Source organism: Chelonoidis abingdonii, chromosome 22 (assembly GCF_003597395.2).
Source record: "Chelonoidis abingdonii isolate Lonesome George chromosome 22, CheloAbing_2.0, whole genome shotgun sequence".
In the NCBI taxonomy this organism is placed as follows: Eukaryota; Metazoa; Chordata; order Testudines; family Testudinidae; genus Chelonoidis; species Chelonoidis abingdonii.
The window spans coordinates 7,388,576-7,406,713 of NC_133790.1; the positions used below are offsets into that span (position 1 = coordinate 7,388,576).

The following is an 18,138-nucleotide window of genomic DNA, read 5'->3' on the forward strand; positions in this document are numbered from 1 at the left end:
GCAGTTGAGGTGTGAACACCAAGGGAGGAGAACCTGCTTTTCTGTAGCCTGATTCTTGCTTGCATATTTAACCTGCCTCTGGAATTTTCCACTACATGCATCCGATGAAGTGGGTATTCACCCACGAAAGCTCATGCTCCAATACGTCTGTTAGTCTATAAGGTGGCACAGGACTCTTTGCTGCTTTTACAGATCCAGACAATAAGGCTACCCCTCTGATACTTGAAAAAAAAGTGTCTTACTTTTTTCACACTATTCTAATCCTTAAAGTAGTCTTAAATTCAGACTTTGGAACCAACTGGCTGCTGTATGAGTCCCCTGCGACTGGAGCAGTTGCTGCCCCCACAATATAAATACCTAGATAGTGTGAAGTCCCCTTTATTATGGGGATGACCTCTCATGCAAGCACCTCCTGCCTCCATCATAAGAGAATGTCCTTCCCACCCATCCCCCAATCATACTTGAAAATGTAACAGTAAGTAGGCAGCAGTGTATGTTGGTCTTGGGTGCCATCTTTGAATAAAATCCATAGACTGGAAAATGAACTCCCTGTGGGAGAATAGATGAACAGGAAGGGCTGGGATCAGTTAGAGAGTGAACATCCTTGAACTCTAAGTTTCTATCATGTCTGATTTCTCTGGGGAGATACTTGTTCTCTGAGCCCATTCTACTGAGGTGACTCCACAGCTCCTGCAGTGCTCTTCTGATGGGAACGGTTCAGCATGTGCTAGTGTAATTTCCATTCCCTTTCAGGTTGTTCCAGGTTATAAAGCCCACACTTTTCAAAGTTCCTAGCTTGGTTGCATAAGGGAGGGTTGGGTTTCTCCACTATCTAAAACTTACTTTCAGCGTGTGATCTTTTATAACCATCTCAGGCTTCTCCCATTGAGAGAAGGGAGGGAGTCCCCAGCAGCTGATCATATTGGCAAGCCAGTCAGACTGTGAAGTAAGATCTCAATTCCATGTATGAAGGAGTATGTTATGGGCTCTGGGATTTATTACCATGCTCTCATTTTTCTCCAGATTTGATCTCAGCAGCAAAGTATCCAAGCTGAGTCTGTCTGTGGGTACGTCTACACTGCACGATTATTTCGAATTAGCTTAAACCGATATTACAAAACAGATCTAATAAAATCGGTTTAGCGCGTCCACAGTGGGATCCCGAAATCGATTGTTTGGCGTCCCATAGGTCCCAAAGCTACGCATTCCGATTCAGGGCGGTGCAACTGTGGTATCTGTTCCTCCGCTATCCCAATAGTTCCCACTTCGGTGAGAGCACAGTGCCTGATGGGCAGAAAACACTGCCCGGTGTGCTGGGTACACCTCACCCCTCCCTTTGTGAAGGCAGCAGACAACCTTTGGCGCCTTTTTTCGCGGATGCATTGAGCAAACGCCATAGCACAGCAATCTTTCCCTTTTTTTCACGTGTGGTGGGGGAATAAACTGAGGACTGTTCCCTGAACCACGCCAGACACTGTGTTTGACCTACAGACAATGGGAGCTCACCAAGAATGCAAATAATTTCAGAGACTGCTGTGGACTGTGGGATAGCTGGAGTCCTCAGTACCCTCCCTCCCTTCATGAGCGTCATTTGAGTCTCTGGCTTCCCGTACGCTTGTCACGCAGCGCTGTGTATCCTGGTTTTTTATTCAACTTTGGCATTCGTTTCGTCAACGGAGCTGGATACAACAGATTGTCTCCCCATACAGCGATCAGACCTAGTATCTCCCTACGTCTATCTGGAGCTCTTTTTCGATTTCAAACTGCATCGCACAGCCGTGCTGATCAGAGCTCCACGCTGGCAAGCAGGAAATGTAATCAAAAGTTCGCGGGCTTTTCCTGTTTACCTGCCGCTGCACCTCGATTCAGATTGCTGTCCAGAGCGGTCAGTGCTGCACTCTGGGATCCGCCCGGAGGCCAATACCCGATTTCCGTCCACATGACCCCTAATCTGAGTTATCACTATCGAATTAGCGCTACTTCCTCTCGTTGGAGGATTCCGAAATCGATTTAAGGAGCCTTTAATCGATATTAAGCGACGTCGTCGAACGGAAGGTTTAACGCGTTATCGTATATCGGCCATTAAACCGATTTAAAGTCGCATGTAGACCTGGCCTTGAATATCACCAGGTGTGTCCTTCATAGACAGCAGCATTTCTGCTTGTTCTCTCTCCACAGTGAATGTATGGATTTTTAAAGGAATCTGATAGCAGCCTCCTCACATATCCTTTACTGTTCCTAAAGAGCGTTTAATCCATCTGGTTAATCCATAATGACGACGTGTTCCAAATCTCACGTTAATGTAGGTACTTATCTGTGTTTTCAGATTTCTAAGGATCCAAATTTAGTTTTTCTCAATAAAGATGTTCCTCTTTTTCTTTAGTCCTTAGTCTCAAGATGTTTTCTTGGAGAGGCTTATATTTTCCAAACCTTGTGAATGAATTTAGTGCTAATGAGTGGAAGAGACGAATAGCATTAGGTACAGCTGTAGAGAGCATGATGGAGTCTAAGACCTTTCTACACAAAACACTGCTGTGCAATACACTTCATTCCCCACTTTATCCCCTTCTTATTCCAGCACTGCCATGGCACATGGCTTTTGCCTATTTGTCAAATAAACACTTGTGATCCCACACCTTAATAGGACAACTGCATAGTTGTATAGTCCCACATTTGTGTGTCTCATTAATTTGTCTACATTACCACTCTCTTCATGCTTTAAACTCATACAAAGGGCCCAATGGCCTTTGTCTCCCTTTAGGTAGAATTGATCTATTCAGCACAGAAATAACTTGTTCTGACTTGGACTGCCCGGGACTGTTTCCTAAGATGGAGGATACAGAACCATCTTGTGGCACAGTCACACACTGTGAAGGGCAGGGAGGTTTAAGTGATACAGTCAAGATAAAATGTTTAAAATTCCTCCCAGTTTGCTTACAATGCTCTTGATATTAAAACTGAAAGGGCTTTCAAAACAACAACTGACTTATCACTCTGATGGGATAGTAAACTAGAGCAGTCACTGTCTGTTCAGAGGCTCAGACTGTAGCCCTCTAGTACTGCAGGAGAATATTCAATACAATGAACTGTTTCACTGATTAAAAAAAAAAAAAATTAAAGCTTTTCTTTAACAAAACTGCATAAGTCCTCTGGGCCTTTATAGCACTGCCTGCGCTCTATTTCAGAGTTAGTCCCTCAGGTCCTTTACCCTGCTGGTAATATTAGCCTTAGATATCTTATTGGCCTTGCTTCAACCTGCCCTAGATTTAATGTCCTCCTTACAAGCACTTGCTTTCCATATAAAATAAATCTTCTGATGCATTCTTCCACAATGCCAAGAAGTGAATCTAATTTAACAGTTTTTTTTTTTTTAAGTTTGTAATTAACTCAGGGTATGAACATGCCATAATAGTAGCCATGTTCTTACACCATCCCTTGTCTTTCCTCACCCATCTTGACCTACTGTTTAATTCCATTATGCAGATTCTAAAATAAGACAAAGGTGCAATTTTCAAAAGCCTAAGTCCCACTTTCAAAAGTGAATTAAGGCTTATGAAATTGTATCTATTACCTCTTTGGGGCATGACCATTCGCTAATTATACATAACAGCCTTATGCAGTTTGTGAGATTGTCTTTAAAAAAAAAACACAATACTAATAAACTAGATAGAATGAGCTTTTTTCTCCGTGTACTACATGTTGATTGAAGAAGAAGGAAGGATACTTTGAAGGCAAGGAGGCATAAAATAAATTGCTAGCACACTATCTTTTTGAATGAAAGTTTCAGGCCTTTCCCTGGAACTGACTGGCAAGTTCCATTTGTTGGTATTGGGCTGCAGCTGGCATGTGGTTTTTTCCTGCATGGGTCCTTGATTAACATTTAAGGAGCTTTTAAGTACATTACAAAATCCTCACTTTGAAATAACTCCCCATGTAAGGGATGAGAAGGAACCTTGTATCTGTAAAATAGGATAATGATATTGACTTCCCTGTGAAAGCTTGGGATCTACTATGAAAGCGCTGTAAGAGCTAGGTGATTATTTATTTATTATTTTATTATTAATTAAAGGCTTACTTCTTGCCAGGCCACTGAGAGAAATGATGAAGAAGTGTATTGTAAACTGAAGATAGGAGAGACAGTCTTAGATTAGGTGTGAACCCCTTTCACTACAATACAGGTATATGGTCAGGCCGCAGAGCGGGTTCAGGCCCAGCGAAAAAAATTTTTCGGCCCCAGCCAGCAAGGCAGACCAGCTAAACAGGGCCGACAAGCAGCCGGCCCCCTTCCAGACCGCGGCCCTGGTAATTGTACTGGCTTCCCCCCCACCCACACCCCCTCGTCAGTCCTGTATATGGTATCTTAATAGAGAATGCGTCAACTATTAAACAGGGACTACCACTGATCTTAGCCAAAAAGCCAAGACTTAAAATCCATCTCAAGTACCAAACTGTGGTTTTGGTTTTGTTGATGGTGGTTGATGAGTAATCTTACAGGGTTGGGAGTATGCGTGTCACAGTGCAAACAAGGTAGTGCTGTTCCTTTAGTGCATCTAGCCTAGAGCCACAACTGATCTGAGAAACAGGGTACCAGTGCAAAGAGTCTATCCCCTGCTATTGTAATGACTACTTTTAGATTATGATAATCTGTATGTGGACTTGCACTGCCACTTAACACTATTAACGGGATATGCCTCTTTCCCTCTAGGTGAAGGAATCGGATGGTGTGGTTAACGATGAACTGCCGAACTGCTGGGAATGTCCAAAGTGCAACCATGCAGGGAAAACTGGGAAAGTGAGTTTCACTGGAATACATGACATAAGCATGAGACACTAAATCTGGTGTATTCTCTCTAACATCCAGATCTATTTTTGCTGTCTTGTTTTGGCTATGGAACAAAAGCACAATTAGTCTAAAAATCCATGTAGTAAACAAAGAGACACATTGTCAAATAACTTGACTATTTAAAAATCTTCTCTGCTTTTCTTTATTATATGTCATTCAGCTGAGACAAAGAAAAGAAATTAGTCAGCACCCCTCTTGTTTGCAGTCATTTTCACTTTCAGATTCTGTGCACTGTCAGAGTGTAACCAAAATATTGTAGGAAATCCTGCAGAGGAGGGATGTTTAAATCCAAACTAAAAGCTGTCTGTGTTTTAGATTTTTGTAAAGCTGTATTCAACGAAATCTGAAGTGTCCCTTACAACTAGTGAAACATTAGATTCTTTATTATCTGAGATGGAGGTAGAAGGTATGTTACAAATAAGAAAAATGCCTTGGAGGTTAAAATTCATTACCACACTGACTGCTTGTCAATAGCCCATTTAGTGGTTTAATCAGCTGCTTGTAACCGGACAAGCTTCAGGTGAAATGCATTGTAAACAGCAAAAAAAGACATAAGATATAAAGTTTGTTTGTGTTTTCTCTCTCTTTGGCGTACAAGCAAAAGCGTGGACCAGGATTCAAATATGCATCGAATCTCCCAGGCTCACTGCTTAAGGAACAGAAGATGAACAGAGATAATAAGGAAGTAACAGATGTAGCAAAACGGAAAGGGGAATGTGAAGAAAGCCCCAGGCGGAAATCTGATGAACATTCCAAAAAAACTCCTGTTGATTCTATTTTGAGGAGAAAGTCAGATGATGTGCATATGCGAAGGAAAAGAAAATTTGAGAAACCCCAAGAACCTGCTATGAGAAAACGGGTATGAGAGAATAGAACCCCATTTCCTTAATGCATGCGCGTACACAGGCACTTGTTGTAGGTCAGGGGCTGATGTCTCTTGCACTTCTGCTTTAAAGTTTCCTTTGAGTCTCTTGAATTCCAGCAAGTGATAGTTACAAAGGAAATTGCATAGCACTTTACATTTCTTTTTGAAAAGTATCCATCAAGCAGAACAGTAAAGTTTATCCACCTGAACTTTACCTTACTTTTTAATTCAGGGACAGAGAATACTGGGCAAAGAACTGGCTATTTACTTAAAAAAAAAATAAAAAAGCAGTTCTGAACGAAGAGAGCCCCACTGTTGGATTTTTTTTTTTTTTTTTTAAACCAGGTGTGGGATGGTCAAAAGTAGCTTCGATCAACCCTTTTCATCTCTAGCCACTGGGTGGCACTTGATAGCTTCCTCTAACTAGCCATAACTACATACCGCAGTAGTAACACTTCACTAAGTAACTGATCCTTACAGCATCTCTGAGGTAATATTCTTCCCAACTTACAGAGAGGAGGAGGAATCTATCTATTGCTTTCAGCTGCAATGTAGGCAACTTTTTAAAATCTGACTTGCACAGTTTATTTGGGCCAGAAAGCATTCAAATGCATTAGTTTTATTTAACAGCTAGGGATTGCAGAGTATCTTGTCTGTGGAAGTGAAAGGGGGCACTTTGGGCATGAGTGAATGCGCAGTGATTTTGGTCGTGTTTAATGGGAGTTTTTATGCTAGTTTTGTAGTACACATAAATTCACTATGGTAAACAGCCCAAGATTTGAAATAGGTGATACAGGTAGGGATTGAAGTTACAAAGGCAGAATAGGGGGGCTGCATGCACAGTGTCTGTCCACTGGCTTGGTCTCTAGCCAGTGCTGTTATCTGCTTGCCTTCATGGCCACTAAAAACTATTTGACTTAGTAGAGGATGCTGGTACGCATTTCCTACATGCCTCCAGAATGTGGGACACTTTGATGGTTCCATAGAGTGACACCACAGTGCACTGGGGTGGAGATTGGGGGGGGTGTTAAATGTTCATTAATGGACTTCAGCTATTGAAAACAACAAACCATAAATATTCAGAAATATTCAGAAAGGCAAGAAACAAAGTGTGGCTTGATTATTATTATAGCGGGTTAGCCTGTCCACTTCATTATGCTTTGCTGTAACCACTCACCAAATCAGCCATTACTTGAAGAAAATTGGTATAGTAGTAATTTTTACTGATACCTACACAAAAAATTAAACATTTGTTTTGTCTTTTCTTTTTTGAAACAGCTAAAACTCGGTAAAGAAGAGAAACTCTTCAGGAAAAAGGTACCTCTTTAATTTGTGTGCTGCCACTTTCTTCTCCCTCTTGTGTTCTCTGAGCTGTGGTGTTGTTCAGTTTCTTTAGCAATCCCATTGCTGTGTCTTCGCTGCCATTTTTACTGCATATTTGCATCTCAGAATCAGAAAACACCCTCTTTCTGAATGCACACAGAGGTTTCCACCTGAGATTAGTTGATCCTTTTTTTTTTTTTTTAATATTTCCTATTCTACAATCCTCTACTAAAATGCTATCAAAACATAGGCTATGTCATTTTCAAAGACCAGTGGGTAAAATTCTCTTCTCTGTACTGATGTTCTGCTCTCCCTGCATGCACCAATCTTGCCAGACCCAATAACACTACCTGGCTATTTTTGTAATGGTGTAAGAGGTAAAATCTATCCCGACCTTGATAGTGTTCTGTTTAACTTTTATACACTAGCATATGATTAGAAATGTTGTTATAGGTCATTAAATTATCCAGCTCCTACTTTCTGACTGATATCCTAGGATGGAGAATGCCATAAGGTGACTATAGTCTTCTGAAGAAGTTTCCATGTAATTTAATCTAAATTACCTGTCACTAACTTTCATTAACTTCTCTTTCTCCTGTAATCACTGTAAAAAGGGAGGGATGGATCATCTTTTGCTAATCTCTTTGTAATCTTAAATACCTTAGTCCAGTCCCTTGTAATTTTTGGTTAAAGCTCAAAAAAAAAAAAAAAAAAGCTGTGAAGGCTATGCATTAATGATACATCCCCATTTAAAAGCTAGGAGAATGTCCTTTTATTAGATCCATATAGTTTATTGAAGCAGCATAGAACTTCTGGCATAATAATCAGTGTTTTGCCAACCTCATCTCTGTTTACTACAGTGCTGTTTCATTTTAGTTTTAACAACTGTCAGCTTTTCTCTTGCTTGTAGTGATCAGATTAGACCTGCAATATTCCCCTTTTTTGGCATGGCATTGCACATCTTTTGCAACTGTGTCTAATGTACGTCAGTGTGGGATTTGATTAAAGTAGACAAGTGATGTGTGATTCCTGCTTACGAAAAGTGACTGGAGCAGAGAGGAAGGTGCCAGCTGACCCCTCCACAGCCCCACTTTCAATCAAAGTTTCTGTGAACTTACTTCAGGTCTCAGCAGACTAGCAGTGTATCAAGGCTGTCAGCTGGATCACCCATTTTTATATATACACACTATGCTGGAGAGAGAATGAGACAATGCAGTGCACTCCTTGGGACATAAAGGGGTAGCTATCACTCAAGGATCCAGCAGTAAGTGGCAGAATAGCAGCATGCCAGGAATGTGGCTTAGTAATTGCAATACAGAATGTTCCAAAACTTGCTAAATCAAATGAACCCAGTGTTCTTAGCCTGCATTGCTGCTTGGGTGAGTAAAACCACTGGTCTTGACTGCATATCAGGAAATACAGTGGCCATCTTTTAAAATGGGAAATTTACTTTCTGAACCACAGTGTCCTGAGCCAGTTTTCTCCTACCCAACAGACATCTCCTTGAGAAGAGAGCATTTGTTTGCAATGTGTTGTTACCTGGTGCATGTATTGTTTAACTGGTGCTTGCTTGCTGTGCTACCAGCAGATCCTTAAAAATTAGATTGTCTTGATGTTTCAGGAATATCCATGTTAAATATAAAACAGTCCCCTGGAGTCTTCAGGGTTGCTCCTTAAGTTACGGTTTTTAATATACAATGGCTCTTTAAAATACCATCTTAGGCATGGTGCCACCAGTTATTAACGTTCCACTGTAGTCAGGAGAATGTTTGGATGTGGTTCTTTACCCTATTGCCCTCTATGCAGGCTGCTGGGAAGCATGTCCTCTTGCACATGTCCTCTGCTGTTTGCAGGCTCTGTGGCAATAACTCATTAACTATCAGCTCTACTAAAGCCTCAGACTTTTCCTTTTCAGAGGCGATCATGGAAGGCTACAGATGACCGACCTGCCATGGCCAAACCCCTGCGGCGTTTTAAACAGGAACCCGAGGAAGATCTGCCAGAAGCACCTCCAAAATCCAAGGAGAGTGACCAGTCACGGTCGAGCTCCCCCACTGCGGGCCCCAGCACTGAAAGTGCTGAGCCTAAGGACAAGAAGAAGATAAAGATGAGGCGGAAAAGGCGGCTTCCAAATAAGGAACTGAGCAAAGAGCTCAGCAAGGAGCTCAATCAGGAGATCCAAAAAACTGAGAACAGCCTTGCCAATGAGAACCACCAACCCATCAAATCTGAGCCAGAGAGCGAGAACGAGGAGCCCAAACGTGCTCTGAGCAATAGCGAGAGACTCCACAGGTTCAGCAAAGGGTTAAATGGGACTCCCAGGGAGCTGAGGCACCAGCTTGTGCCAAGCCTGCGAAGCACACCTAGGGTGATTACCCGGCCACCACCTTCACTCTCTCCTCCCAAATGCATTCAGATGGAACGCCATGTAATCAGGCCACCCCCCATCAGCCCTCCTCCGGACTCACTCCCCCTAGATGACGGGGCAGCCCATGTGATGCAAAGGGAAGTCTGGATGGCTGTCTTTAGCTACCTCAGTCATAGCGATTTGTGCATCTGTATGAGAGTTTGTAAGACCTGGAACAGATGGTAAGGAGCTGAGGGGGACGATGCTGCTTGTATCTGTCTTCATGGTGCGATTCATGGAGGTATAGGATAATCAGCACTTGCTAATTTCTCTTCTTCCTGAAAGGGATTTAAGCATGTGTGAAGTTTTAGGGGAAGATGATGCTCTCCTCAGTTCACATGGAGTGTGGGTATGCCCACAAATGCTGGCCTTTAACAGAACCATAGCAGATATCTCTCAATGCAGTTCAATCAAAAATAGTTTAAATATTTCTAGGTGAGGTATGTATGTGTAGGAGCTGGCCTGCTTTTCTTGAGAACTCTATCACCTACAAGGCTGGTAGACATATAACCACATAACATCTCTCATGCCAACTTTATTCCAAAATCCTCTAGTTAGACAACTGCAGAGAGCGCAGTGTACTAGTACAGGAAGTAGAGATTCCTGAATCTGGACATTAACTTGAGTCGTTTCTCCATCCAGTTATTAAAAGCCTCCTGAGATTCAGACAAGATATCCCATTGCCCCGTTCACCGATTTCAGAGGTGCTTCAAGCTGCTCTAAGATTATTTTTGCATATATAGGGCACATGGTGGAAAGAATTTGTTTGTTGTATTCCCAACCCTCTGCTTTTTAACAGCAGTTTCATTGGTAGAGAATCTGAGTATATTTTCCTTGCTAATTATTATATTGCCATTTATGGTGTCTCTCTCTGGGGCTCTTATATAAATTGACTCAATAGGTCAATGATCATAACCCACCAATAAGCTGTAATGTATATTATGACTCTCATAGCCATGTTTATACACTTGGCTGAACTTCCAATAAAGCATCCTCTTGGCTGGCTGCTCAGATGTATCAAAACTCTAATATTTACCCAGACAAGAAGATAACAGACTCTTTCATGGCACTCCCCAGTAATGAATAGGATAATTGACAAGCTGATAAATCCGTGGAGAATAAGGTCCATGGAATTGCTTCCACTGTGGATTCCTTGGTGATTTTACAAGATGCTTGTAAACAGATTTTCTGCAGCTAAGTACAATGTTTCCGAATGCTAGGTAAATCTTGCAATTTCATTAGGATTTTTGCATGGCTCTGTTGCCCATAGCAAACTGTAGCAACATGGAAGGGACAGAGACACAGAAGCTGTGTGTGTAGGTTTGAAATAGAGATGCAGAGCAAGAGATGGAGATGTCAATCTTACGAGACTCACCAGTTTAGCTAAAAGGAAAACTGGAGAAATCAGAACAGTCAGCAGCACCTCCTTGGTTAAAACTGACCTTCAAATCCAAAGGCTAAGAAAAATAAGAAATTGTTCTGGTTTGTTGAGGCTATATGACGGGATTTTCAAAAGCTCCTCAGTGACTTAAGAGCACAGGTCCCACTGAAAGTCAATGGGACTGTGCTTTTGAAAATCTCTCCCATAACAGGGTTTCATCTGTTGGGAAGAAATCCTTACATTTTGGCTTTGATGAAAACACTTGAAGCAGCTTTCAATTTGTGTAATAGTCTCTGCTTGAATGCATGCATGAGCTCTCCCTAGCCTCTTCAAACAGATCTGTCAGCTGCTGCCATTACATTGGTTTCTCAGCTATTTTTCACTCCTTAAGGCATTACAAAATTCAAAGCAAATCCCAAATTAACAATTGTATTGTTGTTGTAGGTGCTGTGATAAAAGATTATGGACCAAAATAGATCTAAACCATTGTAAATCCATCACTCCACTTATGCTCAGTGGCATTATCAGGAGACAGCCTGTAACCCTTGATCTTAGCTGGACAAACATATCTAAAAAACAGCTGAGCTGGCTCATCAACAGACTACCAGGTGAGTGACATTGTGACTGGTGTATTGATCCCAATTTATATATAAAGGAGGTCTCTAGGGAGAAATCTCTGTGAAATGTGTAATGAAACAAAATTTAAAATGGTACAGAAGGGATCTAAGTGGCATCAGAGAGAAGTATTAGGACAGAGAATCCTACAGCAACAGTTATGACTGGAAATTATGTGGTGATTGTTGAGAGTCCTATATGAAATGAGTGGGATAGGTCCTAGTGGAAAAATGTCCAAATCATTATTATAAGAACCCTAGTTAACCAGCCTCTTAAGAGAAGTTTAGGATCAAACGGGTGATGGAGAACTCTGTCTTCAGGGAGATAGTCACCCATAGTGGTGGATTTTCCAGATCGGGGTAAAGTACAGTGACAGGACATTGCAGGAACTCTTGCCCTGTCACTGCCTATGTTAGCTGTGTTCTGTGGGCAGAAGATTGCAGACTCTTGGGAGTTTTAAGATCTGTCACCAGTGCTACATTTATCCTTAAAATTAACCTAAATTGGACTCTACACTAGGATCAACTATGGCATTTCCCTTGTTTGTATCTCCAGGTCTACGAGACCTGCTGTTATCAGGGTGTTCATGGATAGCCGTCTCAGCACTTTGTAGTTCCAGTTGTCCTTTACTCCGAATCCTGGATGTTCAGTGGGTGGAAGGATTAAAAGATGCACAAATGAGAGACCTCTTGTCACCACCAACAGATAACAGGCCAGGTAACAGACTGATTTATTAATTAATGTAGCTTGGCAAGTATCTTTCATGTGCCAATAGGTGGTAGCTGGTTTGTGGGACACTGCACTTCTTGGGGCCAGATCCTCAGCTGTAATAAATAAGCAAAGCTCCTTGAAGTCAGCTATGCCACTACAATTTACATTAGCTGACCAGCTGGGCCCTATTTTGTAGAATGCTGACATATATGAGATGTGTGGGCCAGTACTGGTACAGTCCTTCTGGACATCCTGTGGTAAGTTCCTAGGTAACAGGCTATGGCCTCTGGCCACTCACTTCATCTGGTGTGTCAGCTTTCCAAGCAAATGACTGCAAACGTGTGTATTTTAAAAGCCTGGAAATCTTTTCTTTCAATTCAGAGGAGCAGTAGTTTTTTTTGGTCTTAGCAAGGCTTTGTATCAGCTCAGAGCAGTATTGTGTGATCTACCAAACATGCTGGATCTGAACCTGCAAATACATAGTGCTTGTTCCTATGAATAATTCCATTTAAAGTCTTTGGACCCTTAATTATGTTACTGGGACCACACTTTTCCCCCATCAGGGTTTGGATTTGTCCATATGCCTGTGCAAACAGGAAATTATTCTAGACTCTTGCATGCTGATGGTTACAAATAGCTCTATCTCAATCATTAACAAAGCTATCATCAAAAGTATTGAGCCAAAATGCATTTCACATCTCACAGACTGCACTGCTGGAGCTGAAATAAGTCCCAGTCTTCCATTTTGACTCACTGTTGAGTTGGGCTTGGGTTTGTCAGACCTCAGTTTTTGTTCTTTTGTTCCCATTGCTGTGTGGAACCCTTGCAAAAAGGAGAAAGTGATTCACTGCAGGGGAAACAGTGAAAAGGACTTTAGGTATAAAGTGCTGTCAAATGTACAAGCTAAAAGTGAAAAAACAGAGGAGGAAAATGTACTCTCACTGATGGTTACCTTGAGGGCTCCTTGAAACAATAGGTAACTTAAATCACTTCTGTGTATTAACTGTCCATTTAAGTAAACTGAGGGCATTGGCGCCATAAGTTACAGTGCATTTTGTATGGGGTTGTTTTTAATCTGCTGCTGATTGCAAAACTGGAGAGAAGTTTAAAAAAAGCAAACAAAAAACCCATTTGTCTTACAGGTCAAATTGACAACCGAAGTAAACTACGGAACATAGTTGAGCTGCGTTTGGCTGGTCTGGATATTACAGATGCTTCTTTGCGATTGATCATTAGACACATGCCTCTGCTTTCCAAACTCAATCTTAGTTACTGTAACCATGTGTCAGATCAGTCTATTAACCTGCTGACTGCAGTAGGAACCACCACGCGTGATTCCTTAACTGAAATTAATTTATCAGGTAGGTGGTGGGAGGTCTGAATGAGGCTTTGCCTAATTGTACCAGAGCTTGTAGTGGCATGAGAAATGCTGGATTTGTATGAAGTATAAGGCCAGGTCTACACTGCGACTTTAAATCGGTTTAATGGCCGATATACCGATTTAACGCTGTATCCGTTCACACGACGTCGTCATTAATATCGAGTTAAACGGCTCCTTAAATCGATTTCGGAACTCCTCCCAAACGAGAGGAGTAGCGCTAAATTCGATAGTGATAACTCGGATTAGGGTTCATGTGGACGGAAATCGACGTTATTGGCCTCCGGGCGGCATCCCAGAGTGCAGCACTGACCGCTCTGGACAGCAATCTGAACTCGGATGCAGCGGGCAGGTAAACAGGAAAAGCCCCGCGAACTTTTGAATTACATTTCCTGCTTGCCCAGCGTGGAGCTCTGATCAGCACGGCTGGCGATGCAGTTTGAAATCGAAAAAGAGCTCCAGCATAGACCGTACGGGAGATACTAGGTCTGATCGCTGTATGGGGAGACAAATCTGTTGTATGCAGCTCCGTTACAGAACACGAAATGCCAAAGCGTTTGAATAAAAAACTCCAGGATACACAGCGCTGTGTGACAAGCGTAACGGGAAGCCAGAGACTCAAATGGACGCTCATGAAGGGAGGGAGGGGGTACTGAGGACTCCAGCTATCCCACAGTCCACAGCAGTCTCTGAAAATTATTTGCATTCTTGGCTGAGCTCCCAATGTCTGTAGGTTCAAACACAGTGTCTGGCGTGGTTCAGGGAACAGCTCCTCAGTTTATTTCCCCCCACCACCACGTGAAAAAAAAAAGGGAAAGATTGCTGTGCTATGGCGTTTGCTCAATGCACTCCGCGAAAAAGGCGCCAAAGGGTTGTCTGCTGCCTTCACAAAGGGAGGGGTGAGGCTGTACCCAGCACCACCCGGGGCAATGTTTTCTGCCCCATCAGGCACTGTGCTCTCAACACGGAAGTGGGAACTATGGGATAGCTGAGGAACAGCTACCCACAGTGCACCGCTCCTGAAATCGATGGTAGCTTTGGACCATGGACGCAAACAATCGATTTCGGGATCCCACTGTGGACGCGCTAAACCGATTTTATTAGATCTGTTTTGTAATATCGGTTTAAGCTAATTCGAAATAATCGTGCAGTGTAGACGTACCCTAAGAGTACAAATTGCAGGGGAGAGAGTGAGTTTACTCAGCTATCTCCCTCCTTCCCCCTGAAAGAGCTTCATACACTCTTATTAGCCATAGACCACCCCCACCCCGCTAGCTCATGTGACCCTTCCTGGGGAAAAACACAACCAGCATTTCTCCTTTTGTCCACTTTGAATTCTCCAGCATAGAAGAAAGCTCTCTCCCTTGTCTTCAGGCTAGAAACCCCCTCACTTTACTTTATCCATCCTCCCCTCTGCCACCAGTCATGAAACTGGCTTGTTTTGCATTTTTATCCAATGTTACACAACTGGCTGCAAAGATCAGAGAATTGTCATCAAGCTGGTGGCTTTAACTCATTGATTTTATTGACCAGTGCAATGATACAAGAGCAAATGGGGCATGTCACAGTCGGTATAAATTGTCCTGATACTGACAAAGACAAACTGATTAATTTTTCTCCCCGTTGTTGTTTTTCTGACAGATTGCAATAAGGTTACTGACCAGTGCCTGTCCTACTTTAAACGTTGTGGAAACATCTGTCAGATTGACTTGAGGTACTGCAAGCAAGTCACAAAGGAAGGCTGTGAGCAGTTCATAGCAGAGATGTCCGTGAGTGTTCAGTTTGGTCAGGTGGAGGAGAAACTTCTTCAAAAACTGAGTTAGTTAAAGGACAAGTGTGTAAATATTGGGGCCAGGGGTGGGGAAGCGACTAAGAACATGTAGGGATTTTATTTTCAGTTGGGAAATCAGAAAATATCAAAGATTGGATTTTATAGTCCTGTCAAGGAGAGGAGATCATTAAAACTACCCATGTTAAGAATTTCAGCCTGTGCCACTTAATTCAGTCTACCTGGGATGTCCTGCACTGACTCTTATGCAAATTCATAAGGCGACTGTTATTGATGATAAATGTTCACACCTGGAAGAAGACTGATCTGTTGTTTAAAGTACCACCGCATGTGCTTGGGTAGTGTAAATTTAATTTCTGCTCTTCATTTCTTAAAACAAAAACAAAAGTTGGTGTCATTAAAGTGGACCACACACTGCATTTCTGCCTTCTTAACACATTTTGTTTTGTTACATCTTACATTATGCAGAAATATTTTTGTACAAAATTGTTTTAAAGTTATTTATGCAATGTTTGAATGCATTACCAGTGTTTTGGTTTTGGATTGCCAATTTTTATCTTTACAGTAGGCGAGAACTTAACCTATACTTCGTAGACAAAATATCCATCTGCAAACGTGCCCAGGTCAGGAAAAGTAGGTTAATACTTTCAATTTAAAGCATGTTTTAATGGAAGTTTATATCCTGCTTTGTATACTTCAGAAGTGACATAAGCATGTTGTGGAAATAAGGTGTAAATGATAGTTGAAGTAAGACACTATGCCAAGTTTTATCTGTATAGAAATCACCTTTTTCTCAAAATTTTAAAAATTCCAATTTCAGCTTTTGCGCATAGGAGGGTTTCACTTTGTAGCATGAGCTCTTGTACTCAATATGAAATTAATTTATACAGTGAGTCAAACAGTAGAATAATGGACAAGCATAGTCTTTTTTTCCTCTTTCTTTGAAGTGTGAGTTGAGTTCTCATTTAAGGTTTATAACATGGTTATTTCCTGATTGTAAAATTCTGCATTGATAAGTGCCATTGTTGTAAGGTGTTGTTTTCGTAGAATTTCCTGATGCAGTTTTACCTTTGTTGAATTTGTATAAACAATTGTACAAAAACAGATAAAGGCTAAGAGGGTTTCTATTCAAACTTGAATTGATAAAAATTGTTCTGTTTGATGCAGAGTCAAAAGTATTTACAGTGCAGTTCTCATCTGAAGAGTAACTTTATTAAAAACAAAACAAAACTGCATACCACTTTCTTACTTAACAGCTCTGTTCCCTGTGTGTACTCAGTCATGACTTTATGCCTTTAGGAACAAAACCAGGTTGCTTACTGTGTTTTGCACTTAGCCATGCAAAGCTACCACCTAAGACTGAGGTGAGATGGATTTTTTCTTTTTGCGTATCATCAGTCGTGAGGTTTCAGTTACGCATAAGCAAAACCACTGAGCAGAAAATGGCACAGTGGACACAGAACACTCTAGGGTTGGAAGTGTAACGTGACCTACTCTGGCCTGAAGCATCTTTCACTAGTTATGATACATAGTCATGTATCTCTAATATACCAGAATTCTCTAAGCTTGCTGATAAAACTATCAACTCTCTCCTTTATTTCCGAAAAGTCTGACAAGTTCTGGTCCAAAACCTTGGAGCTTTGTGGTGGTCTCCATTTTCTCAGGCGATGTGTATTAAACAGTAAAATGGCATAAATTCCAGGTAACACAGTTATTTAGATGAGACAAGACTAAAGCTCATGAGCAATTTCAGAAGGACCTAACGTCTCACTATCTAGGAAGCAAAACTGCTAGATGAAATTCTTTGACAAGGGAAAGGTAATGAATGGAAGGATGAGTATACAACTACCTATATATTGCGGGGAACTCAATTTATTATGAGAAGACCTGGATGTACTCCTGTGGGCTGTTCAGTGAAACCGTGTGCGCTGGCAGTCAAAAATGAAAATGGTAGGATGAATAAAACCTGGAAAATGTCAGAACAGATAGAAGCACCTTCACTGTTGGACTTGAGATGTGGTTCATCTAGGTTTGCATCCTCAACCCAGCATGACTCATCTCTCCTGTTGTTTGCAGTGCTGGTAGTTAGAAAAAACATCTTTACCTATAAAGTGAATATATCTTGATGTGGAACCCCCTACTGTCATTCTTAATTGCTTTTATTTGAAATAATTTTATTCTGAAGAATGACTAATTCTGCTACTTCAAAATTCAGCTTTAATGGAATATCTGTCCTGTGATATGAACATTTTGAGAACCAACAGTGCGCTTGACCATTACAGAATGTACAAGACATAATCTCTGCTCTAAGAACCTTCAGGTAAGTAAACAGTACAACCTTGGTGTAATGCAACAAGTGACCAAACGATGGGGGCAGCCAAGCAGCATGGATTTTCTAACTGCTACATTTGTTACTGGATTAATGAAGAGCTTTATAGAAGTGTTTTGTTTTCAAACAACTGGTAAGATGCCCTGCATAAAAAACTGACATCAGGCAAGCTCACTCAGTTTCGCCATCTGTAAAGTGGGCATAATAACTTTTGTAAAATGCTTTAAGATCTATGGATATGCACTGTAAGATCATGGGGGGGTTGGTGTGCGTGTGTATGTATGTGTGTGTGTATATATATATATATATATATATATATATATATATATATAGGGGATAGTCAATTTGAAAAAGTTACTATGATCCTGGTTTCCTTTTTACAAGTTTCCTGTCTGTAGTGCCTGCGTAGTAGCTAAAATAGAGGCAAGTGACCGACTTCCCCTGGCAGGTGGCAGAAGCAGCAATCACCTTGGGGGAAGAGGGGAGTTGTAGAATGG

The 18,138-nt window shown here is 41.5% G+C and overlaps 2 protein-coding genes across 11 annotated transcripts in view; one reads left to right on the plus strand and one right to left on the minus strand.

Annotated features, from left to right (window-relative positions):
• The window catches only part of KDM2B (lysine demethylase 2B), a 176,792-nt gene extending 160,227 nt beyond the window's left edge, over positions 1-16,565 (plus strand). For 5 of the 7 annotated variants that reach the window (XM_032800626.2, XM_075059864.1, XM_032800629.2 and 2 more), the window contains 8 exons: positions 4,706-4,792; positions 5,433-5,702; positions 6,987-7,025; positions 8,947-9,620; positions 11,264-11,427; positions 11,990-12,151; positions 13,288-13,506; positions 15,165-16,565. In XM_032800626.2, the coding sequence (XP_032656517.1) occupies positions 4,706-4,792; positions 5,433-5,702; positions 6,987-7,025; positions 8,947-9,620; positions 11,264-11,427; positions 11,990-12,151; positions 13,288-13,506; positions 15,165-15,346 (1,797 nt within the window). In that variant the 3' untranslated portion in view covers positions 15,347-16,565. The remainder of the gene's footprint in view (positions 1-4,705; positions 4,793-5,432; positions 5,703-6,986; positions 7,026-8,946; positions 9,621-11,263; positions 11,428-11,989; positions 12,152-13,287; positions 13,507-15,164) is intronic. The other 2 variants (XM_032800627.2, XM_075059865.1) reach the window with 1 other exon arrangement.
• The window catches only part of RNF34 (ring finger protein 34), a 63,462-nt gene that overhangs the window by 21,624 nt on the left and 23,700 nt on the right, over positions 1-18,138 (minus strand). Inside the window, exon 7 of one of the 4 annotated variants that reach the window (XM_032800633.2) lies at positions 7,219-9,716. The exons of the other annotated variants lie outside the window; for them this stretch is intronic. Within the exon in view, the coding sequence (XP_032656524.1) occupies positions 9,691-9,716 (26 nt within the window). The 3' untranslated portion in view covers positions 7,219-9,690. Of the gene's footprint in view, positions 1-7,218; positions 9,717-18,138 lie in introns of those variants that run through there. 4 annotated transcript variants of the gene reach the window in all.